At 41.9% G+C, this 25,942-nt stretch overlaps 1 protein-coding gene across 1 annotated transcript in view; it reads right to left on the bottom strand.

The window, feature by feature from the left end:
• EXOC4 (exocyst complex component 4) overlaps positions 1-25,942 on the bottom strand; it is a 409,379-nt gene that overhangs the window by 359,343 nt on the left and 24,094 nt on the right. The window contains exons 3-4 of the mRNA XM_051612171.1: positions 24,019-24,213; positions 1,299-1,483 (exon numbers count right to left, since the gene is read on the bottom strand). Coding sequence (XP_051468131.1) covers positions 1,299-1,483; positions 24,019-24,213 — 380 coding nt within the window. The remainder of the gene's footprint in view (positions 1-1,298; positions 1,484-24,018; positions 24,214-25,942) is intronic.

Genomic DNA, 25,942 nt, shown 5'->3' with positions numbered 1-25,942 from the left:
CATCTGCTGGCTCCTCTCCCATTTATTACCTTTCCTACTCTACAAAAGTTATCTTCCAATACTGTCTCTCTTCTCCAGCTACTATTTTCCTTCCTTCCCTCCCGACTCCATTACCCCCAAACTTAGAATTCAGAAAATTAGGGAAAAATAGCCAGGCACCTACACTTCAAATCACTTTCCACTGCTCAGAGGCACCAATAAATTAAGAAGTTGCAACATCTTGAAAAAGCACCTTAGAAACACAGCCAAAACACCACTCAGGCACTTAAATCTTGTGGCCTCCAGGATGTCTTGTAAACCTTGGTCATTTGCTAGAAAAGATGAGCTATTTTTCCCTGTGTTTTTCCTTTTGCCTGATCTGAGCCTCATGATCATGACATTTTCAGGAAAGGCACATACATCAGGTGATAAAAGAATGCTGAAAGTAATTTGATGGGGTGCATCAAAAGAAGTGTGGCCAGCAGGGCCAGGGAGGGGATTCTGCCTCTCTGCTCTGCTCTGGTGAGAACCCACCTTGATAAATGTGTCCAGCTCTGGAGCCCTCAGCACAGGAAAGACATGGAGCTGTGGGAGAGGGTCCAGAGAAGGGCCACCAAGATGATCAAAGGGCTGAAGCACCTCTGCTATGAAGCCAGCTTGAAAGAGTTGGGGGTGTTGAGCCTGGAGAAGAGAAGGCTCCAGGGACACCTTATAGTGGCCTTCCAGTATCTGAAGGAGTTTCAGAAAAGCTAGAGTTGCTTTTCACCAGAGAGGGCAGGGATAGGACAAGGGGTAATGGTTTTAAACTGAAAGAGGAAAGATTTAGGTTAGATGTAAGGAAGAAATTCTTCCCCATGAGGGTAGGAAGGCACTGGAACAGGTTGCCCTGGGAGCCCCATCCCTGAAGATGTTCAAGGGCAGGTCGGATGAGGCTTGTGCAGCCTGGTCTGGTGGGAGGTGTCCCTGCTCATAGCAGGGAGGTTGGAACCTGGTGATCGTGAAGGTTCCTTCTAACCTCAACCACTCTATGATTCTATGAATTGACATCATAATTCGGTGGGAAGCAGCAAAAACCCAACAGAATCACTAAGCAAAAGTGAAAGAACAAGAACAGACTGTTCCCAAGCTTGAAGGTGCATCAACATATTTGGAGGTTTTCTGCTCTCCACAGCCGTAAGCATGAGAAATTTGCTTGCCAAAAATGAAAAGTTGAGGTGTTAAGTTGATAGCACTCTCCCAGGAAAACTTCTACTTATGAAAGGGAGAATGATGTCCTCTTTCTCCCAGCCCTGCTGCCCTCAGGATCACACACAACCCACCTTACTCTCCCTTTCTCCTTATTGCGTTGTCCTACTCGGTTAGTTGACCTGATGTAAAGGTGACGGTGTAATTCATCTATCAGGACTAAGTGCATGTTCATCTTCTTACTGTGGAGCTCCAGCCTCAGATCACTCAGTCCCTCCACCTGAAGTAGGGGACCCTCCAAGGACTCCACTGCTGACACCTGAAAGGAGAACACATGTGAATGAATTGACCTGTAGAAGTTGTCATCTGTCAGGGCTTCTCTCTTTAATGAGGGGAGCATCTCAACACCATGATGATCCTATCCATAAAACCCCCTTTTAAAGCAGAAAACATCAAATCAGTATTTCTATATTTCCATTCCTAAAAACCTTCAATATCTAAAAAGGTCCAATACCTGAACAACTCAGATCTCATGAGCAGTCTTCACGTTTTTTGACCATATGTATAAAACAAGTTAGTTAAAACAGCTGGTTAAATAAAAATCAAAGCAGAGTTTACCCCAAATAAGACAATTATCAAATAGAAAAAACTGTTAAAAAAAGATACTGACAACAATGTTTGATTGCCTTTATTCTTGTCACTACAGAAACACCAACGAAACATTCTTTCCAGTTCTATGAACAGGGAGAAAATGGCTTAAATTGTGTTGGCCTAAGGTGATGTCATGACATGGCTGAAAAAGCTTAGGAGGCCTCATCTTACAGCTTGCATAGCTGCTATACCATAGCTACACAATCTGAAGTCATTCCTCAGACTCATGAAAGCTATTGCTGGTACAAAGGTGACTTTGACTTCTACAAAGTGTGGGGTTTTATGATGTTTGATTATTAAGGCTAAAATTAAGGAAAATACTTAATACAAGCAACAGAGTATCAGACAGGGATCTATACATGCAGTAACAAACAGGCCATAGGTGACATTTCTCCTCTGATGCACTTCAATAGTGACCAGCTGCCATCCCATGGGCACTAGACTGAGGAACCAGTCTACCCATTTTATATCCTAAAACCACAGAATCACAGAAGGGTTTGGGTTGGAAGGGACCTTTAAAGATCATCTAGTTCCAACCCCCCTGCATGGGCAGGGACACCTCCCACCAGACCAGGCTGCTCCAAGCCCCATCCAACCTGCCCTTCAACACTAGCCACAACCTCCCTGGGCAACCTGGGCCAGGGTCTCACAGCACAGAATTTCTTCTTCATCTAATTCTCCTCTCAGCTTAAAACTGTTCCCACTAATCCTGTCACTCCCTGCCCTTGTCCCAAGTCCCTCTCCAGCTTTCTTGGAGCCCCTTCAGGCACTGGAAGGTGCTCTAAGGTCTCCCTGGAGCCTTCTCTTCTCCAGGTTGAACACTCCCAACTCTCCCAGCTTGTCCCCAGAGCAGAGCTGCTCAAGCCCTCCCATCATCTTCATAGCCTCTTCTGGACTAGCTCAAACAGCTCCATGTTCTTCTTGTGTTGGGGGCCCCAGAACTAGACACAGTGCCCCAGGCAGGGTCCATGAGAATGGAGCAGAAGGAGAGAATCCCTTCCCTTGACCTGATGGCCACATTCCTTTTGATGCAGCCCAGGACATGGTTAGTTTCTGGGCTCCAGCACACTGTGCTGGCTCACTTTGAGCTTCTCATCTACCACCACCATTTCGATCCATTCTCCATCCAACCTGTATTTGTGCCTGGGACTGCCCTGACCCAGGTGCAGAACCTTGTACTTGGCTTTGTTGAACTTCAGGCCAACATGGACAAAAAACCAAAACAAAATATGGACAAAAGCCACCAGGAATGACAAATCAGTGCATAAAAGCAACACTATCAAACTGCACCTCTCCTGGTTTACTTACTTTTATTTTTACTTCTTTTACTTTATTTTACTTATTTACTTCTTTTTATTTCTATGACTATTTAACACAGCACTTCCACAGTTACTCAAAAAAACCCAACAAACCAGCCACCACAGGCTAAAGGAATCCCTCTGCAGTTCCCAAAATCCCACTGCTGTTATAAGCAACTAGTAGCAGAGCATTTTTTGCACAGAGAGAAGAACAGATTTCATGTTTTGGGGAAAAATCATTTCCTAATAATTGAAGATACTGTTAGTGAAATAAGACATCTGCTTGCACTTCAGGATTTCAGTTAATAGCAAACCTGTCAGCTCAACATTAAAAATGAAAAGCAAAGAGATACAGCAAGCAGACAGGCAAGCTAAGGTCTGGTCCCTTAATACCAATAAACATTGAATATACCAAAACAATATCTATCAAGGAAGTATTACTTTGCTTGCCTCCAAGTCAAGAACAACCCTAAAATAAACTTTCAGGGCAGTCAGGTCTTTAAAATTAAGAGCATTTTAAGTGGAAGTTGCACTTTTTCCTTCCTCCTAAAAAATTTTGACAAGAAGTTCCTGACTATGAAATTCTTTTCTCTGCATGGATGATGAGAGAACACAAAACCTGCCTGTCTTTAGGCTAGAGCTCAGTCTTGAGAAAGAATCTGTGATACAGTATTTATCACCCAGGACAGAACAGGCTCCTCCTAAGCCCAACAACACCCCAACTTCAACAGCTTTTACAGGGCTCATACCACTTGACACAAAGCACTATCCATCCTTTTTCTTCCCAGTATCTCTTTGTGATCTGTTATGGAAGTCTGGCCACAACACGTCACAAAACCACACCACAGATGAAGAAAAAAAATCAAATTTCCTGCTACCCAAAAAGCTGGCAGGGCAGAACACATGCAAATAGAGCAGGCTCAGCAGGCATGCAGACACAGCTTGGAAACCTTTGGCAGAAGTTAAAGTGCTAATTTTTATCTTCTTCCTTTGGCAGGTAGAGACATACCCTGAATTTCCCAATTCCAAAGGCACTTGAACCACCCCCAGTCACTCCAGGGTAGTTGCAGGCATTCATCCCTGCCCCAAAAGCTGTCAGCAATTTCACCAAAGCAAGAACAAGATCAGGAACAACATTTGTCAAACTGAGAAGCTGAGAGTTGAAAATGTAGTGAAAGAACTGAAAGCAAGCAGGAAAAATGACATTAAAAACGTTCCAAGACATTCAGGAACATTATTATCTAAAACACAAGCAACAAAAATTTAAAGCTTCCTACTCAGATAAGTGGGCCCTATTTTTATCTTCCAAATTCCTGAAGAGTTGACTACTCTCAAAATTAATTATTAAGACTAACACACAGCTCTCAAATACATCTTTTAAGGAACAAATGGAACAGTCCATGAATTGTACTTAAAAAACCCTAAAACTTCTATGTTGTTATGCACTAAACTTCCTTCTTCTGGAAAAAGCTGCCTTTTTCACTCATGGGGTTTTGTCAGGTGATTTTTTGGTGGCCTTTCTGACACTTCATATTTGCAGTCAGACAAGGTGGAAGTTTGATAAATGCCACTTTCCCAGTGGTTGAACTCCACAGGTAAATAACACTGGCAAGTTGCAATGTTATGTGCTCTCCAAGCCTTTTAACTTAAGGCAGCCCCACTCCAATTGAGCCTCACTCAACCACTGATTTCTTTTCCAACATTTTATTTCCCATTACCACCTATTATCAAGACAAAGCACAAGAGAAAACCTTTCATGTTCAGAAGAGCTTGGGAAGCAACAAGGGTTCAATCCAAGTTCATGGAAGTCAGGATAAGGTCTCCAACTGGTTTAGGTGGCAACGAGTATAAACACTATACAAAAAGAAGAAAGCAAACATTTTTCCCTTCCGTAGTTTCACTTACAGAAAGATTAAGTTCTAGCAACAAGCAAGCTAGAAAGCAGCACACCCCAGATAAAATTTCAAAATGCAAAATATGAGATTAAAACTTGTGTCTAATGTGTGTGCTGGGTAACTGACCACAGAACGACAACACAAGCAGCTAAAATGATGCCCTGTCTCCAAAGAACACACAAAATCAAATACACTACTGATGGATCTAACAATGGAACTGTTAGGATAAAAACCTTGACAAGCTTGTGTTTAATCCTACTACCCTGGGAAAGACAAGTTCTTTATAGTAGTTTTCAGCAAATAACCATGCTGTCATCACAAAGGCTTGGCTCTCCAGAAGCAGGGAGATGGAGAGTTACAAAGAGGGATGAAAAGAGAAGCAGAAAATTAATATTAAGAGCAGTAAAAAACGACACCACCTCTGTGGACTAATTGGAAACTAGCACAAGTAATTTACCACTAGCTTTATTTAAAGTCTAAGTATTCATCTGGACCATGTGAACAAGATGGTCAAGTCTCCTGAGAAACAGTAAAGGTTACAAAGAGACTTGGGAAACCTCCACAGTGGGTCAGCAGAGAACACAGCCAAAGCAAATCAGGTGAGCACAGACAACAAGACCAGCAATAAATCAGACTTTTTAAACTGAATTCATAACAAGGATTATGTCTAGCATTGATAAAGTTCACATCAAGACCAGAATTTTAAGCCCCCACTCCACTAGTAACTGACCATCACTTGTATCATGCAAGGGACCCAAATATGTGATAAAAATATTTTCAACTTTCAAGATCACAGAGATGAATTCACTGTTGTCATCAACTCACTCAACTTGTGCATATGATTTCAACTAGTTGTTCTTCACCTCTTCTCATTCCAGACCCTGATAGGCAAAAAGAGCTGAGTGAGTGGGAGACAAGCCACACAAAGTAGAAACAGGTCAGAGTACAACAAATACTGCTCTGCAAAAGAAAAAAAAAGCACTGCAGTTCCTCAAGTTAGCAGTGATCCCTTCAGTTGAAGGGCCTTAATTTAGGAGAAAACTTCTTATTTTTGGATTTCTACAAATCCAAACACAAATAAAGAACAAACCAAGGAAAAGGTGCAAGCTAGAAAGAAACCTGAATGTTGGGGGTTGAATATATTTGTATTGCTAGCATTAATCCTAAAACAATACAAAGCTTTTTACATTCTAAATGGCAACTGTCTCCCTCCCTCTTTAAAACAAACAGGGATTTTATACTTAAATGGTGCCTATTATTTTCCCATTCATTTATTGCAAAGTTATCTGGAGTCCACAGACAGACAGAAACCCTTCATTTCTAATTATTTGTATCACTTATTAGGATTTTAATTTTACTTCTTAATTTTAATTTTACCTCTTTGAACAATTAAGAAAAGAAAAACCTTTCAGGCCGCAATATTTCCACATTAGTTTTAATACTTTGAGCACATTATAGTGGGCTGTTTTTCTTTCAGTTGACCAGCAGTACTTTGAACAATTGCTTCCACATAAGCAGTGGTAGGAAAATAAACAGACTCTACGTTTAGGGAAGTAGCATAAATAATCCTGTTGTCCACTGCTAGAGGAACCAAGCTTATCTGGTTTCTGTCTTCTACCACATGCATGTCTACCCTACAGTAACTTTTGTACATTAAAATTTAAAGGCATTTGAGCCACCTTACATGGTACCTGCCATTAAAGACTGAGGGCTGGAGCAGCTGGGCTCTGGAGACAAGCTGGGAGAGTTGGGGTGTTCAGCCTGGAGAAGAGAAGGCTCCAGGGAGACCTTAGAGCACCTTCCAGTGCCTGAAGGGGCTCCAGGAAAGCTGGGGAGGGACTTGGGACAAGGGCAGGGAGTGAGAAGACAAGAAGGAATAGATTAAAACTGAAAGAGAGATAGGTGAGACATTAGGAAGAAATTCCTTCCTGTGAGGGTGGTGAGACCCTGGCCCAGGTTGCCCAGAGAAGCTGTGGCTGCCCCATCCCTGGCAGTGTCCAAGGGCAGGTTGGATGGGGCTTGGAGCAACCTGGTCTGGTGGGAGGTGTCCCTGCCCATGCAGGGGGGTTGGAACTAGATGATCTTTAAGTTCCCTTCCCACCCAAACCATTCTATGATGAGGCCAAGGGCTATCCACACCTACCAAAGAATGATCTCAAACATACAACAGCCCAATCCCCTCACACTAGGACAAGAATCAATTGCTGTAGCTCTGGAGCATGCTGCAGTCACTCAATGAACACTGACATGCAACAGCAGCAAGCACATACTTCAGTGTTTTCTGTTAGAACAAATCAAAGAACTCTGGAAGTTAGCAATCAGCATCTGCAGCACTGCTAGAATAATACACTGATCCAGCTGAGAAGGGACCTCTGGAGGTTTGGAGTTCAACTTCTCACTCAAAACAGGACTAACTTCAACATTAGATCAGGCTGTTCAGGGCCTCCTGTCAAGGCTTGAAAAACTGGAAGTCTGGAGATTCACAGCCTCTCCGGTCTCATGCTCCTGGTGTTTAACCCCTCTCACAGGGAAGAATTTTCTCCTTATGTCCAGCTGGTTTCTCCCACAGAAATTAGTAATGGTTGCCTCTCATCTGTGTGCCTTGGGAAGTAGTGTGGTTCTGTTTTCCCTCAAACTCTTTTAGATGGTCACAGACAGGAAAAAGAAAAAAAAGAAAGAGACTCTTTTCAGCAGGCTGAAATAACCCCGTTACCGCAGCTTCTTCTTCCAATGTTCCTGCAGAGGGGCTCCCAAAACTGACCATGTTACTCCAGATGCAGCCTCACAAGTCCCTTACCTTGATCTGCTGGCTACTGCTGTAAATGCAGGACTGGGACATCCAAGCAATGGGACACAGTGTGATTTAGCACAACTCTGTTATCCAAGAAGGCATGCAAGGAACTGAACCTAGTTGCCCCTGTCATTGTTCCCATACACTGAACTGAGGGTGCAATTACTACACCACTACTGCTTTTTGCTCCTTCTCCTCTGTGCTAAGTGTAAGATAACCAAGACTAAACATGATACAAAACATTTAGATTTTTCTCCCCTTTCTTTTCTTCCCTCAGCTTAGACTAAATTTCCCAAGTAGTTACCTTAATATTCCTATCACCTACTGTGAGCTGCTCACACTGAGAAAAGGACTATGAGATGGAGAACTGCACATAGAGGGGAAGAGTTGTCCACAAGACTCTGGTTAAGACTGATAAGGGAAAAGCAAGCAGCCTGTTCCAGAAAACCAGAAACTTAGACATAAAGCAGAGAACTCTGAGTGGCTCAAGGGTCCAGAAGAAGCACCTGAAGGTCCTTCAAGCCTCTTTCTCACACCCACCTGGATTAGCTAAATAGAAATAAGGGATTATTATTTTTTTTTTTCAGAAGAGGGGAGGTTGGGGTAGATAATAGCATGGTATTTGACTACCTGGACACAAAGATTATTAGAGGTCAGAGAGCTCCCTGACATTTCTTTTGGCAGGGGTTGGGGTGCAGAGAGGAAAAGCAGCAGAAGAGCTGGAAGGTATAAAAAGTCAATATACCATGAGGAAATTTTAAAAAGATAGGTAAATCCCACTAACATTTTTTTTAAACTTTTGAAGAATTCTGTCTCTCCCATTGAAAGACTCACTTGCATAAATTTATTTGTATCTAATTAACATGAAGTATTTGGTCAAATTAAAATATTGGCCTGGGTTACAACAGAATTTGGCTTCAACAATCTGATAATTACTTTTGATGTTAAAATATACTTATCTGTTTCTGCTTATTATTACCTAACAAAAAGTGGCCCCTTAGAAAAAAGAAAAGCTCAATGAAATAAGCCTGAAAAAAAGAGCTCTGCTTTCTATGAGCCAAAAATCACAAGCTTATAGAAAATAACTGAATTATAGAAAATAATGTGGCACCAGAACTATTATGCAGCTTTTTTAAAAGGTCACAATCAGTTTATAATAGGACTTAATTGCCTTAAAATGAATATGTAGCTCAAGATTTGCTTATCATAACATCCAGTTTGGAAGGTTTTAATATAGTATTTTGCAACAAACTAGCAGGATATTCATTAAAGTTCTTTTGTTCCTGACTTTGACCAAAGTTTTCCAATCTGCTTGCAGTTAAACCTACATATTCCTTTAAGAAGTTTTTCAATATAATTTTGATTTTCCAAAAAGTATTCTAAAACAGATGTGAAGAGAAGATATTTTTTTTTTCTTTATTCTAGACCTCCATAGTCCTGGAAGTCTATGAGCAGAGATAAAGCCCTTCAACTAGGTGCTTCTTCAGGGCAAAATAAAAAACAACTCAAATTATAGCTGTTCAAACTAGAAAACCAAATTATTTCCATCTGGAGTACCAGCCTATCTGATTTCAGGCAACAGATATGAAAACATGAGCAAACAACTGAGAAAGGTTAAAAGAAAACATTGTGGTAAGTCACAATTTGAGGAAAAATAGTCAAGTAATACACCAACTCAGGATGACAAAAGGGAAGAAGATGAACCCTTGGAATAAAATAGCAAATAAATAGCAGCAACCCAGAAGGTTTCAGCTGCCTTGCTGGATGAATAAAGACAATGCTGACATTTAAAAAGAGAATTGATCTACTGCCTTTACAAGGAACTCGCTTTCAAATGGTATAGGAAAGGAAAATGACTAAAAAAGGACTTAAATGTGTGTAGCCAGATGAAAACAAGCAGTTCACTGAATTCAATTTGCACCTGACTTGCATGAGATGAGGATCTGACCTGAAAAGTTTGCTCAGGAAACAGGGAGGTGCTTGTGCTCCAACTGTTGGGACTCCACACTTGGCAAAAAGGCAGAATGTAACTAAATTATGATCTTTATCCCTAGAATTCAAAAAATGTAAGAGCAGATGATGTATTAGAGAAGCAATCCTCTAACCTTCTAAGAGAAATGCATCTAAGGGATGCTGAATTACACACGGCAAGGAATCTCCCAGGGGCTCATTGTGGTTTGAAGTGGCACATAGCACCCCTGTTCCAACATATTTCTAAAAGCCAGCAGCTGCAAGTGGCTGGAAACACACTCCTGGAGAGGGACCACTCTGAGGGACTGTGGCTCTGTGGTTACCCATGCTGGAGCCAAAAATGTGCCCTCACAGTCAAGAGGGCCAAAGCCATCTTGGGGTGCATCAAGAAGAGTGTGGCCAGTAGGTTGAGGGAGGTTTTCCTCCCCCTCTACTCTGCCTTGGTGAGGCCTCACCTGAGCACTGTGTGCAGTTCTGGGCTCCCCAGGCCAAGAAGGACAAGGAACTACCAGAGAGAGTCCAGCACAGGCCACTAAAACTACTAAAGGACTGGAGCATCTACCATGTGAGGAAAGGCTGAGAGAGCTGGAGATCTTCAGCTTGGAGAAAAGGAGGCTGAGAGGGAATCTCATCAATGCTTTTAAGTGTCTACCGGGGATGTCAGGAGGATGGGGCCAGACTCAAGTCATTGATGTCCAGTGACAGGACAGGGGGAAATGGGCACAAGCTGGAGCACAGGAGGTTCAAGCAGAACCACAGGAAAAACTTCTTTCCTGTGAGGGTAACAGAGCACTAGGACAGGGTGCCCAGAGAGGCTGTGGAATCTTGATCCCTGGTGACTTTCAAGACCCACCTGGATATGTTCCTGTGTGATCTGCTCTAGGAGATCCTGCTCCAGGACATCTAGGACATCCATCTGATCCAGGTTTGGACCAGATGACCTCCAGAGGTCCCCTCCAACCCTTACCATTCCAAAGGACTGCAGTTTGTGGGTGAGTCATGTCAGAGCAGGCCCTCTAAGGTAAAGCATAGCAGAAGAAAATCTGAAGAGTTAAAGTGCTACAGAGAAAACCAGTAAGAAGCAGAGCAGCAGAGGAATCCTTACACATGATACTGACCTTGTGCCACCCAACATTTCAGAGGAACTCTGACAGATGGAGGATAAAGCTTAGAGAAAATGAGTTGAGAAAAGGAGGGCAGTAAAGGTGTTGACTTAAATTGCACCTGGACAAATGTGAGAACATGTATTTACTTAAGTCATTTTTTATTGTGTTCTTTTTTCCCCACCTCAAAACCCAAACCACTGATCAGAAGTTTGTGTTAGCTAGCAATAAATTAAGCATGAGCACCCAAAATTTAAGCTGCCTGGCTTGAAAAATTCCCATCTTTTCCATGGACGATGGACAGAAGCACAGTATTACAAAATGGTTCAGGTTGGCAGGGATCTCTGGAAGACATCAGGTCCAACCTCCTTGTCCAAGCAGGGCCACCCAAAGCCAGCAGCCCAGGATCATGTTCAGATGTCTTCTGACTCTCCAATGGAGATGCCACAATCTCCCCAGGCAACCTGTGCCAGTGCTCAGGCACCCTCACAGTAAAAAAAACATCTCCTGGTGTCCAGAGGGAACCTGGACAGTTTATGCCCATTGCCTGGCTCCATCCTCTTTGCACCCATCCTTCAGGCATTCATATACACTTTGAAGATCCTTATTCAGACTTCTCATCTCCAGGCTGAGCAGTCCCACCTCTCTGTTTTCATAGAATCATAGAATGGTCAGGGTTAGAAGGGACCACTGGAGGTCAAGTCCAACACTCCTGCCAGAGCAGGATGCATCCAGACAGGTCTGGAAAGTCTCCAGAGAAGGAGACTCCACAGCCTCTCTGGGCAGTCTGTCCCAGGGCTCTGTCACCCTCACAGGAATGAAGTCCTCATGTTGAGGTAGAACTTCTTGTGTTCCAAATTCGTACCCATTGCCCCTTGTGCTGTCACAGGGCATGACTGAAAAGAGATTGGTCCCTCCTTCTTGACACCCACTCATCAGATATTCATAAATATTAATAAATCCCCTCTGAGTCTTCTCTAGACTAAGCAGTCCCAGGTCTCTCAGCCTTTCCAAATCACACTTGTGGAAGGGGCCAACATTCATAAAGCAGAAGATTGTTGAGTACTTTACACCTCCACTGCTGGAAACACAATGAGTAACCAATTAAGGCTCCTTTTAAACTGCATTTATATTTTTTTAATTAGAAACTTGACATAAGTCTTGTCAAGTAAGCCTGTATTTCATCTGTAAATTTCCTCACTATTTTGGTTGCAACGTGAACGAAGATGAAACTGAATATATGCTGCCTTGGAGAGCAGGATATCCAAATAATGGGACACATGGAAAACTTGCATCCAAGATGCACTTAAGAAATCTGAAGACTGGGAATTGTTTGCTACCAAACTGCCACAGCCCAGTGTGAACTGGTATCCAAACAAACCAGAGAATATGAATCAGCTGAGATGAATGAACTTCAGGAACACCCAGATGGTCCCAAAGCAGGGAGCCACTTGCTAAAAAAGTATGGAAGAGATGAAAAGCACAGAGAGCAGAGGTAGCTAATCCTGACTGTCACTGCCTCCTTCCCCTTAAAAACAGGAAACGGGGAAAAGGTGCACAGGATGTGAGACATAATGAGTAGCTGTATAATACTGCTAATTAACAGTAGCGTTGATTAACATACTGGATATTAAGATTATGGAAGAAACTGCTACCAATTTTGCTCACCTTTAAACAATCTTGTAATAATAAACAAGCTAAAAGCTATCAGAGCTATAAGGGAATGAAGACTAAATAAGATTCTATCTTTGCAATATTTTGGAATAGCTGAGGTCACTCGCCTTCATCAGACAAAAGGACATGATGACCAAATAACGCAGGAAAGGGCAGACTGATGCAGAAAGGGGGGAGACATTTGAAAGACAGAACTACACACCCAAAACCAAGTGCTCAGGTAGCAAGAAAACAGCTCATTCTGAGATGATTACTCAGTGGAAGCTCATTTGGTGGGGGGAGAGGGAAAATGTGCATATGAGAACAAGGTAAAAGGGTCATTTCTTGTTTGTGGGGTTTGTTGTCTCTTAGACACAGCACCTTCCATCAGGACTCCCACCAGCACAGTCACCAACATGACCCTTCAACACAAGGAGGCAACTAGCAGGTGGCACAAGGCCCCATGGCCCACAGTAACCAAGTGTGCATGATGGCCAAGGAGTAACAGAATTCTTTTTTAATGCCTTAACAGAGAAGGAGACTGTTTTCCAGAGAATCAAATTCCAGCTAGCTGAACTCCACAATTTTGCTTCCCCACTCCATCATCTCATCTAGTCTTACCTCTCTTTTTGCCCCTCCTAAAAAATGTCTGTTACCAATTATGGGTATGGGAAAAGCCTATTAGATGGCACAGCTATTTCCCTAACACTAAAATATTGGCTTCATTGTGTTCTATTGGATAGATGTTACTTTTGTACCTCTTGCTGGTAAGACCACTGCCCCTACCTTATGAAAAAGTCAAAATCAACCTGCTATAAACACATGACCACAAAGTGCAAAAGCCTTTTTTCTGAAGTGTTTAAATGGCAATCACCCAACCTAAGTCACTGCTTTCCTCTACAAACTTTTAAATATTTCTAAAATTGTGTTCCTCACTTGCTGTCCTTTCATCCAACTCCATAAATTTAATTAATTTGAATTTGCCTTAGTCCTGCAACCCATCAATCATTCTGTTTCCCCCTCCACTTGCTGTAATTCATCAATGTCTTTCCAGTAATAAAGTGCTGAAACCAAAAGCAGTGCTCAAGGAAGAGAGTGGCTAAAAAAAGAATCATGAAAAAGGATTATCCAGCTGCTCACTTGGACTTGCACACAAAATGTGAATTTCAACAACAGTCTACTCAAATGTCTTGCCAAAAATGGGAAAAATCAGAATATCTATTGGCATCCCAGAATTGCCCAAGACTTTTCCCTTTAGAGTGATAATGGAAATTGGTTTAATGGAATTTCGTGCCTCAGATCCTCAGGAGCTCCTGGGCAATCAGGTGAAATCAGCAAATCAAAGATTAAGTATCATCTGCAAGAAGCAGGTCAGATATTTCAGCTACAGAACTCATTGACAAAGGGCAGCATTAAAGCCAGAAATTTAACCTGGTGCAAAAAGTAATGGGGGGGGGAATCAAGAAAGGAACATCTACTGAGTGCTGCTCCAAACAAAACCATAGAATTATAGGGGTTGGAAGGGACCTCTGAAGATCATCCAGTCCAACCCCCCTGCTGCAGAAGGAACACCCAGAGCAGGTCACTCAGAAAAGCATCCAGACAGGTCAGGAAATTCTCCAGAGAAGGAGACTCCATAGCCACCTTGGGCAGCCTGTCCCGGGGCTCTGTCACCCTCACAGGAAAGTTCTTCCTCATCTTGAGGTGGAACTTCCTGTGTTGTAACTTGGTGCCGTTGCCACTCATCCTATCACAGGCACCACTGAAAAGAAACTGGCCCATTCTTGACACCCACCCTTAGGATATTTATAGATATTAGTAAGGTCCCCCTCTTAGCCTTCTCTTCTCAAGACTAAACAGACTCAGGTCTCTCAGCCTTTCCTCATACCAGCATTTCCATCAAAAGTTGCAGACTGCCAACTGCTGGATCCTCAGAGCTTTGGGAAGATCTTGCTATTGCTTGCTCTGTCCTCACCCTCCCTTCTAAGCACCCCCTGCATCAATATTGGCCCCAAGACCACCTCTGCTCTGACCCTGAACACACATCTGTATTACATCTCACTGGAGCACTGCCCTGGACTGGTGAGACAGTTGTAGGCATTGTGGAGGCAACTAAATTAATAAAAAAGGCTTCTCTTCCCCCTTTCTTCCCCGTACTTGTCTCTGGAGTTAATGCATCTTCATTTACTCTTAACTGCCATAGTGAAAAGAGTAGGTTCTAGGACCATCTCTGCCCCAAAAGTCTTCTCTCCATATGAATGATGCATAGAACAATGAACTCCTAATGCATCCAAGTAAAACACCAGGATTTTCCTTTCAATGCAAACCTGCAGTTTCCCAAATTGATTCTCTTGCTGTCTTCAAGATGACATTTCAAGATTTTCACACTCTTGTTAAAGGGATCTTTAACTCCTTTCAATTAGCTCCTTTTCTATTAACATTTTTTATTGTAGAATTCAAAAATTCACCCAGGGTGACACTAAACTGCACTGGAAAACAACCATTGCCTCCTCCTTGCAGGCACACCGTCCATACATCAGCACTTCTGAGCTGCTCACACTAACTCTTCCTCTAGGTCTACATGACAGAGCTTTTTGTGTCACCCCATTTTGAAGGTTACTTGGCAGCTTTTTGCCATCTTTACCAGACCTAAATCAGTCTGCTTCAGTGGAGAACTTGTGGGCTAAATTCACTCTTCATTTTTTGAACGCTTTACTAAACCCCATATTTATCCCAGCCTCTCACCCACCACCATTCACTAGCATTTAAGTTGCATTCTTAAAAATGCAAACAGATTAATCTAGGTTATTTCATATTGCCCCATCACCCTAATTTCAACCACTTCTCTAGGTCTTTGTTCCAATATTTAACTATGTAATGGAATTACATCTGTATAATCCAGAGTTTAAAAAAGAATCAGTGATCACTGGGAAAACAGCTGTTTTCAAAGATGAAGTGATACAAACATAAATGGCTCCCAGAATAAAGTCCATAGGATGCCTTAATAATAAAAACTACACACAACATGAATGACAAAAGAAATATTAACCTGAAGGTATGAAATACTATCAGGTTCCTGAGTTAAAAAGGAAACAAAATGTAAACTAAACCACAACTTTCAAGCTGTTAGGAGAGCACTCCCAAGAAAGGATGCATCATTAAATGGCAGAAGCAACTGCCTTCAGCAAAGAACTTCTCATCACTGCATCTACACTATCATCAGGATGGATTAAATTTCATGTTCAGAAATGCCCATTCCCAAAAGCATATATCAGAACCTTACAGATGTCTCTCTTTTATTAACAACAGTGTCTTGTCATGTAGCTGGAGCTTATTTTCACCACAGAAGGATGCTAGACACCTCTACTCCACCTTCATTACTGCATGTTTTCTCATTTAATCAACTTTCATCAGCTCAAATGAATGGTTGTTATTAGCAGAGCTAACAGTCACACAACAACACTCCAGAGATATCAGTGCTCGTTGGTGCATTAGCTAAGAGTGGAGGGGCTGAGGTCAAGCACATGCCAATGCAAATGAAGCAGCATCAGGCACTTCCATTTGGATCCAACAGACTGACTCAGATAATGGAAATGACAGGATAAAAAGGAGTTACTGATAAGTTCACTGAAGGGAAAAAAAAAAAAAAATCAAATGTTTCAAAGAAAAGGAGTCTCTATATTCTTGTCTTTAGGCCTAGCAAGATTATTTTTTGAAATATAGAGGCCAGAAACAAGAATTTAAAGACAAAGATAAAATACAGAACACAGTTGAAGAATGTTCTAACAATACACAGCACCAGCACTTCTCGTGTAAGGAACTTAAATAGTCTACCAAGCTTAAAGCTTTACAATGCTCCCTGAGGGCAGAAAAATAGCACGAATAAATCCTAACAACTGAGTAAAGGGGACAGTGTTTTAAATTAATGAGCATCAGACAGAAGAAATCTCAGTATTTCCATGCTTCTGTGTGAATCACAGAACTGTCCTGGTTGAAAAGGACCTCTAAGATCACCAAGTCCAACCACCAACCCCCAACAAATGGCCACTAGAGCATGTCCTGAAGTGCCACATCTGCACATCTGAATAGCTCCCAGTGATGGTGACTCCACCACCTCCCTGGGCAGGCTGTACCAGTGCCCGACCACTCTTACCAAACAGAAATTCTTCCTAATATCCAATCTAAACCTCCCCTGCACAACCTCAGGCCATTTCCTCTTGTCCTATTATCAACTGTTTGGGAAAACAGGCCAACACCCACCACCCTACAACCTCCTTTCAGGTAGAGGGCAATGAGGTATCCCCTCAGCCTTTTTCTTCAGATTAAACATCCCCAGTTCCCTTAGCCACTCCTCGTATGACTTGTTCTCTAGAAGACTTTCTCTCAATCCCCTTATCCAGATAATTGATAAAGATATTGAACAAGACTGGCCCCAAAACTGAGCCCTGAGGGACACCACTAGTGACCAGCCACTAGCTAGATTTGACCCCATTTACCTATGCATACATCAATTTAATAAAAACAAAGCTGCCTCCTCTCTCAACCATACCTCAATCATACAAGCAACAGAAATCACTAGGTATGACAATCATTAAAAGCTAATACAAAACAGTCCCTTTAAGCATGAACACACACCTTAGGAGGTGACGTGAAATGAGACACAATCCTTTAGATCCTGGTTTCCCAATTACATTCTCTAATAAACTTCCCTGTAATCAATGAGGTTAACAATGACCAGACACAATGTTAGTTGGAGAAAGACTTCAAGCCATGAAGCACTGGAAAAACACGACAATTTCTACAATTCAGAAGAAAAAGTTACAGACAGGGCCAAAATTTCATTTTTGCAATAAAAGCACTTTGAGAATCTCAAACCAACACAAGCCTTTTATTTCTACCTATGGCATTAATTCCAAAATATAAAACTCTTCCCCAGCAGTACCTGAGTCCCAGCTCTGCACTAAGAAATGCAGAAACAAAATGAAAGACTGTTTGTATTGATTTTCCTTGTTCCAGCTGAAAGGCAGACAGGAAATAAAATACATGGCAAGAACTGTGTTGCAATTTTTAAGCTTATTTCATTATTCCAGACTTCTTATAGTCTAACAAGTCTGCTCACTACATGGTACTTTTAATTGAAAGACTCTCCTCATTCTACTGAGGGAAAGCTACAGGTAGTAGCTACATTCAAGCAACAAAAGTTAAAACTCTCCTCAGCAACTATGCCCAGAGCTACAACCACCCCATGTTTCCTGGGAAGATGTTAATCACTCCAAAGGACTTCTGGAGAATTAACATGAAGTGCCTGGAAAGACAAGGGACACTGTTACTGAGTAGGACACATTTCCTATGGGATGAGCAAGCAGAGGCCAAATGCACAGGTGTGCATACACAGAGCAATATCCTCTCTTTACTCCTGACAGGACATGTCAATATTTTAAGCTCCTTGTTTGAATCCCACTTCCCACAACAACCTCAGTTCCTTCACCTCATACACTATTCTCAAAACTACCTTACCCATGGTTAGACTCTCCTCTATTTCCTTCTCCTACCACTTCTCTTATGGCTGCCTCAGTAGCTTTATGATCATTTTTGCACAGCATTTCTATTTAATAAACATCTTCAACTTATGTCCATGTTCTCACCCACTAAGTAGCCCAGTTCTGTTGTAAATCTCTGTAGTCAAAAAACAATTTTCTGTAAAATGTCTTGGCATGCAGACAGTGGAGCTGGTCAGCAGCTCCGTGTCAGGCTGGTATGTTCATAAAATCATCAAATCGTTTGGGTGGGAAGGGACCTTCAAGATCACCCAGTCCCAACCCCCCTACATGGGCAGGGACACCTCCCACCAGACCAGGTTGCTCAAGCCTCATCCAACCTGCCCTTCAACACTGCCAGGGATGGGGCAGCCACAGCTTCCCTGGGCAACCTGGGCCAGGGTCTCACCACCCTCACACTCAAGAATTCCCTCCTCATGTCTCACCTCAATCTCCCCTCTTCCAGTTTTCATCCATCCCCCCTGCTCCCATCCCTCCCTGCCCTTGTCCCAAGCCCCTCCCCAGCTTTCCTGGAGCCCCTTCAGGCACTGGAAGGTGCTCTCAGGTCTCCCTGGAGCCTTCTCTTCTCCAGGCTGAACACCCCAACTCTCCCAGCCTGTCTCCAGAGCAGAGCTGCTCCCATCATCTTCATGGCCTCCTCTGGACTCTCTCCAGGAGCTCCAAGCCCTTCTTATGTTGGGGGCTCCAGAAATGGACACAACACTGCAGGGGGATCCCACAAGAGCCAAGTAAAGGGGGAGAATCACCTCCCTTGATCTGCTGGTCACACTTCTTTTGATGCAGCCCAGGACATGGTTGATTTCTGGGCTGCAAGTGCACACTGCTGGCTCATGTCGAGCTTTTGTTCCTGCCATAAGGTTTGGATTTCATTCTTCAAAAAATGAACCCCAGCTCCTAGTCTAGGGAGCTGAGCAAGAATAAATTGAATGCTTCATAAGGCTGTCAGCTCTAAACTTGCTTTAACTATGCTACATCAGCACAACTGAACATGACATAATTCACCTGCAAGCCAATCTCCTCTCCTTGCAGCTGGGTGCCAGGCCAAGTCTGTTTATTGAATGCAGCAACAACAGCCACCAGCTCAACTCTAGAACCCCAACCCACTGGCAACAATGCAAGTTAGCACTGAAAATCATTTGAGAAAAGCCTGGTGCTATTACTCACTCCAAAAAACAGATCAGGAGAAATGTATTATTAATTCCCTGACATAAGGAAACTGAAGCAGAAATCCTTAACACTGAAAAAGGGCAGTGGGTGTTGGAGCATTCCCTGGCCTGCTTCTTGAGAAACTAATTACTACCACTTCAGCTTCCTCTTGCTTTGGACAAAAACACACTGTCTGAAGGAAGAAGATGTGCTCATGAGTAAAACTCACTTTTACCTCAGCTCCTAGTTCTGCAACACAAGGAAATGTGAAGTTTAAAAGTGAAGATGACTCAGAGGGTTCCATATGTCCTTTTTTCTACCTTGATTTTTCCATCTTGCCAACCTAACAAAAAATTACTGGAAACAGCAGTTGTCCTCACTGCTCTCCTATGGAGATACTTGTGCAGTTTCATGCTGTTTTGTTACCTGACAATCCCACCTGAAAGAGACCTGTACTCCCACACCAATAAATTAGAGCAAACATTTAATGGTCTATCAAAATGAAAATATTTTATAAAAGCACTATATACTTTGACCAACTCATACTTTAAAAAAGCATATACAGAAACTGAAGATAACTGAAATGTATTTGATCTCAAACAGGAGTTCTGTCTGTTCTGAACACTCCTGATTTCTCCAAAGCTTCACAAATCAAAAGAGGATGGAACTAGGCTCTTTCAACACAAAGAGTGTAAGATGCAACTACAAAAGACAAAACCTGATCCTACCAGCTCTGCTCACCAGTATTACCAAGATGCTGGAGGAACACAACATGAACACATGATATTTGAAGCTCATCTGTGCTAGTTTAGATAGAGACAGAATCAGAAGCAAGGAAGCTGTCACTGAAAAATTTTAACAGGATCCAAATGTAAGCTGTCACAAAATACCTCTGCATTGTGTTCATACTACTGGGAAAAGCTGTCATTCTTTTATTAACAAATCTTCTCAGATTTACTCAGTCATTGCACATTAGAACCAGCAGCTGGAGAGCTTTGAGTGATAATGAAACCTGTAACAAGGCATCTTTAGCCATCTTTTCCAAACAATAAGGGAATTAAAAATTCAATTTAAATGCAGAGGTTTGAAACACGCTTCAGTGGCAAAATTATTTCAATTAATGTGAGAGGAATACAAAGAACAGGCTGCAGGAATGTGATGCAGCAACCAGAAATTATGCCATTAGAGAGTTTGCATCAAGCTAACACCATGACTGCAAAGGTCTAATTTCAACTGTCCATATCACAAGGCTACAGGCAACAATATTAATCAGTGCTCCAGTTTTCATGTGAGGGATACAAGCTCCTTGTCAGATCACTTTGGGTTTTTTTTAAGCCATGAGCATCTATTTACCTTAAGGAATGAAACAAAAGGACAGAGAAATCTATGTACACTCTGCATCCCTGACAGTTTAGTCATTACTTCACATAATATTCATATCATATCAAAGGATAAGGGAATTATCCTGCAGCCAGTGGGTGATTACAACCTCAGTCTTGCAGAGGCAGTGTTAACAGAAGATCCATTGAGCCTACAGCAATTTTTGTCTACAAAAAAGCTCCAAATGCAGACAGGGTCCTATTTCTTTATTACAGGTACACTTCTCTTCCAATTAAACTTGGAAGTGTCAATGAACAGATAAAATATCATGCTCAGTTTACACTTGAGGTTTCTCTGCATTCCTGCTATTAAAAGAAATATAAAAAAATCTAACAGCTGCTTTTTATAGCATTATCTTTTGATTTCTTAGAAGAGATACTATATTCTGGAAAACAACATCAAATAAATAGCATGGCATCCTACCCAAGTCCAGACATGAGTGAAGTCCAATATTAGTTGTGTCTCAGCCTTGGGCAACCTCACCTACACCTACAGGCCTGTGCACATGGATATAAGTGTACAGATAAAAACCTGCAGGTGGGACAGTGCACAACACTAAGATATGACAAATACATATACTGCAAACCATTTTTAAAGCACATTATGTGATACATCCTAAGTATTCTTAGTTTTCTTCTTGCATTTCCTAGCTTATATTCCAGGCAGGACATGAATTATTGTTCTCTTATTTCCTTCTGAAAATTTAGTTTAAAAAAGCAAAACCAAAAAGCAAGAAAACTGGCAAGTCCATTAACAAAATAAAGCCATGTTAACAAAATAAAACCAGTTAACCAACTGGTTAACATTTCAATTGATACTGATGTTCACTCTGAACACTTTTTCCCTCCTAGACCAAATGCCCTTTAATTATATCTACTTTTCATCTCCCCTAATTGAAAATATCTCACTAGCACCACACTCCAATTCCCTACATCAGAAACCTAATAAAAATATTGGCAAAAAACTGACTGCACTCTTCTTACATGTGCTGCTTCAAGTAGCTGCATTGCTGATCTGTCTTCAGGAACTCTGATAGCTTTTACATAACACTCAAGCATCATAAAAACCACACTAGAAATTCTTCACCATGAGGGTAGGAAGGCACTGGAACAGGTTGCCCAGGGAAGCTGTGGCTGCCCCATCCCTGGACGTGTTCAAGGCCAGGTTGGATGAGGCTTGTACAGCCTGGTCTGGTGGGAGGTGTCCCTGCTCATGGCAGGGAGGTTGGAACCTAATGATCTTTAAAAGGTCCCTTCCAACCTTCACCATTCTATGATTCTACACCACACAACAGAAATGGTGTCACTGCCATCCCAGCTTACAATACTGAAAAAGGCTATAGTTCATATTGAAGAGACAGTGAGACTCTAAGGAGAATAAGGGTTCCTGGAAAATGGTTTTCAAAATGAAAAAAGAACAAACTCACAAGATTATAGAAATATGATTGTGCCAGGTGTGGCATGAAAGTAACATGAACAACAGAAGACAACAGGAAGGTGACAGCAGAGTGAAATCAGACAAGGAGATGTGACAGCAACAACCAAAATCCAGATAGTGTTACACACACCAGAGAAGGGGATTAGGAGGCTGACATCAAATGGTTGGAAATGTTTCTGAGGGAACAGGAAAAGTTTAAGAATTTGTATTTAAGGTAAAACGAGATAAAACAGAAAGAAGGAAATTAAAGTTCAAATCTGGACTCTAGGAATTAAAGGTGACAACACTAAGATTTCCAGCTCCTCATCTTCTTATAATGAGTTATGAAAAAGACAAAGAGGCACAGATAAGAGAAATACAAAGAGCAGGAAAGCTGAAAAAAAAAACAATAACAAAAGAAGGCAATGAAAATATTGCATTTAAAGGCATTCTCTAGCAAACACAAAGAGGAATATGAACAGATACTTCTGCCTTCACTTTTGAATCACAGACAGCTTAAAGGAGGAAAGGACCTCAGGAGAACACCTAATCCACCCCCCTGCTCAAGCATGGTCACCAAAAGCCAGCTGCCCAGGACTCCATCCAGTCTGGTTTTGACAGTTTTTCACAAGTAAAGACTCCACAACCACTCTGGGAAACCTGTTCCAGTGTCTAACCATTCTTACAGTAGAGTATTTTCTTATCTTCAGACATGATTTCTTAAGCCTCAATCTGTGCCCGCTGCCTCTTCTCCTGTCACTGAGCCCAGCTCTGTTTCCTTTGCACCCTCCCAGCAGACATTTATAACCCTGAGGTTTCTCTTCTTTAAGTCAAGCAGTCCCAGCTTTCTCAGCCTCTCCCTATATTTGAGATTCTCTTGTCCCTTAACCATCTTTGTGATCCTTCACTGGACTCAAACCAGTAACTTCATCTCTCACTCATACTGGTGAGCCTGGAACTGGACTCCACACAGGAGGGCTGAGTAGAGGGGATCACCTCCCTTGTAACATTTTTCTAACTACTGGTAGGAGACAGCTCCAGGAAAGAAAGGACTGCAGCCTGGTGAGGAAGCAGTCTTGTTATGTCCAGAAACAAGTTTAAAAAGATGGTTATTAGAGCAGTTCAGGAAACTTCTACCTCTACCACAAGACTGGAATTGAAAGGTATGCTTATAAACCAGATGGCATTGGCTTGGGTTGTCCAGGGAGGTTGTGGAAGCCCCTTCCCTGGATGTGTTCAAGGGCAGGTTGGATGAGGCTTGTGCAGCCTGGTCTAGTGGGAGGTGTCCCTGCCCATGGCAAGGTGGTTGGAACCTGATCATATTTAAGGTCTCTTCCAACTTTAACCATTCTATGATTCTAGAAGGGAGGAAGAAAAAAAAAAACATTTAAAGAGAGCTGGAAATAAGTAGAAAGGACTAAGGGTCCTGGTAAAAGATCTAGAGGAAGACAATGAGAGACAAACACACCTAAATAGTGAAAGAGATCCCCTTGGAATAATGGCTTTGATTATGTTTTGAGTATGTTCAGGGAGATGAAGTACAAAAGAAACAGGATAGTTCTTCCATAAAAAACTCTAAATAATAAAGTATAAAAACTTAAGATGATACAGGCAGGTGTCTGGGAAATCAATTTTCAAACAAAGCACCAGGCTGCAAAAGCAGAAGGAAATCCTATGTGCAGATCAAATGGGAAAAGAACTAGATGGTTCCTGAAAGCAGTAGGATCAGGACAAGTCAACAGGCGAAGACAGACAGCTCTGAAAGACAAGAGTTCAACAAACAGGATGCAAGACTGACCTTCTACCCAGTCAGAAAGGATCAAAAACAAAGCAAATGGAAATTCCAGTACAAGAAATCAGCAAAGGACAAAAGAAATTAAGCAGGAAAAAGACAATTAATAGGATACAAAGCAGATCTGTCTGCAAGTGACATGAGAGTTGACCAGTGTGTTTCTGGTAAACATTGGCTCAGCAGGAGGTACCACATCTTACCAGCATGTCTGTGGCATTGAGGTAGTGCTTGCTGGCCATGCACTGCTCCAGCTTCTGAGGCACCTGCTTGATGTTCTCTATCTCATCCAGCAAATTCAGGACATGTTTGTGCTCAATCCCTTCAATCCACAGCTTGCGCAACTCGTCCCGCTTGCAATGCAGCAGCATCTTGCACGACAGCAGATTCTCCTTCACCTACAGGCAACATGTCAACAGATTAATTAAACCTTTTTAATTAAAGCCTGTAACTGGTGCTTCTATCAGATCAGCCTTCTCCCACATTGACTTTACTAGGAATTCAAAAAACACAGGAAGACTATAACCAAATCCAAATGCCTTAATTTCTGGTACATCCTTAGGCTGAATAAAACAGTCCAGACAAACTGGAACTGCTTTCATAGTCAAATGAAAGTTCTGTACCCCTAGTGACAATTTAGCTGAGGTATCATTAGGTGAACAAAAGCAGGATCCTAGGCTTATTTGCACATTTTTGAAAACTCAATTCAGTGTTTTTGGCATCCAGCAAGAACCCAATTTTCAGTGAAAGCAAATAAGCCACTACTAATTTTTCCGCTGTAAACATTTTCCATCTGCCTATTAAATCTTTTGGCACATCTCCTTCCTTCCTTCAAGTTTGGTGTCCCTTTCTTGAAACCTGACTAAGAGTAGAATCATTTTCCTAGTACCTCAAGCAATACAATTATTTTTTTTTAACAAGAGATAAAGTTTCATTGCAACAAACAGCATTTAAGATACAGTCCAACTCAGCACTTGGATTATTTCTCAAGGCTGTTACATCGCCTTGAAAAACACCTCAGGGTTTGCCATTTAGTTAGTTTTTGAGCCTCATGCCATCCTCTCTAAGTGGCAAATTCTCTACTATTCTACCCCATTCAGGGAATCAAGAGTGTTTTCTTCTCCATTTTTTCTGCTCCAACAATCAGCCTGCATTCCCTGTTTTCAGGTTCTCCCAATATCCTCTGGTAAGGACAGTGTAACCTCACTTTTTCTTGCATAATGCATTTCAATAATACATATTAAAATGTGGAAGCAATTAACAACACAGGTTCACACATTCCTTTCACACTGCTCTTGTTTTTGTGATAAGTTATGAATACTTAGGCTCCAACCTTTTCTCAGCCTGAACTCTGACTGAATTACACATGGAGACTCTCAGAAGTAGGCCCTTCAAGTTATTTTTAAATAACAAGCCTTCAAAGCACTCCAGAAATCCCAGTTCAGCTGCTCATTCTCCTACCTTGTCCATCTAAAGGCAGTTTAAAAAAAAAAAAAACAAACAACAAACAAAAAGATGGGACACATACATGGACCAAAAAGAGACGAGCTTAGATTGCCATAACTTGCTGCAAAAGCAGAGGCAAACTACAATGCACACAGTTAATTTCAGACTTAATCCCTGCTCAATACCTTAATTTTAAATGTTTCTCTGACCCAGCACACCATCACCAGGGGACTGCTGCTTCACACAGCCACATTAGGTCAGCAAAAGAATCGAGGGGCTAGAAGAAAATCTCACAAGACATTCTTGCTCCTGGTCTTCAAGAAAGATCAACCATATCTACATTTGAGAACAGGGGAAGGAATAAACCTTAAGGTTCTTAAGAATGTCCTTCAGAATGAACTTCCTCTCATTAGGCCAGACTGCTTCTGCTTTAAAATTCAGTTCTACAGTAGTAAACACCTCCAAAGCTAGAATCAAACCTAAACTTTTCCCAGGAAGAATTCCTACAAGAATTGATTACAAAAGGTAGATACACAGAGAGATCTGGACTACTTATCACTTCCAATCTGTAATGCAAGTAAAGGCCTGTGTGATCATCCCCCTTCCACAAGAGGGTAACATCAAAAAGTCTGAGTATGTAATAGAGATTGATGGCCAACCATATCTGGGACCTCCCATGAG

The sequence above is a fragment of the Apus apus genome, chromosome 1, assembly GCF_020740795.1.
Source record: "Apus apus isolate bApuApu2 chromosome 1, bApuApu2.pri.cur, whole genome shotgun sequence".
Taxonomy (NCBI): Eukaryota; Metazoa; Chordata; class Aves; order Apodiformes; family Apodidae; genus Apus; species Apus apus.
Note: the sequence above shows the minus strand (reverse complement) of the source record. Positions and strands in the feature narration are given on the sequence as shown.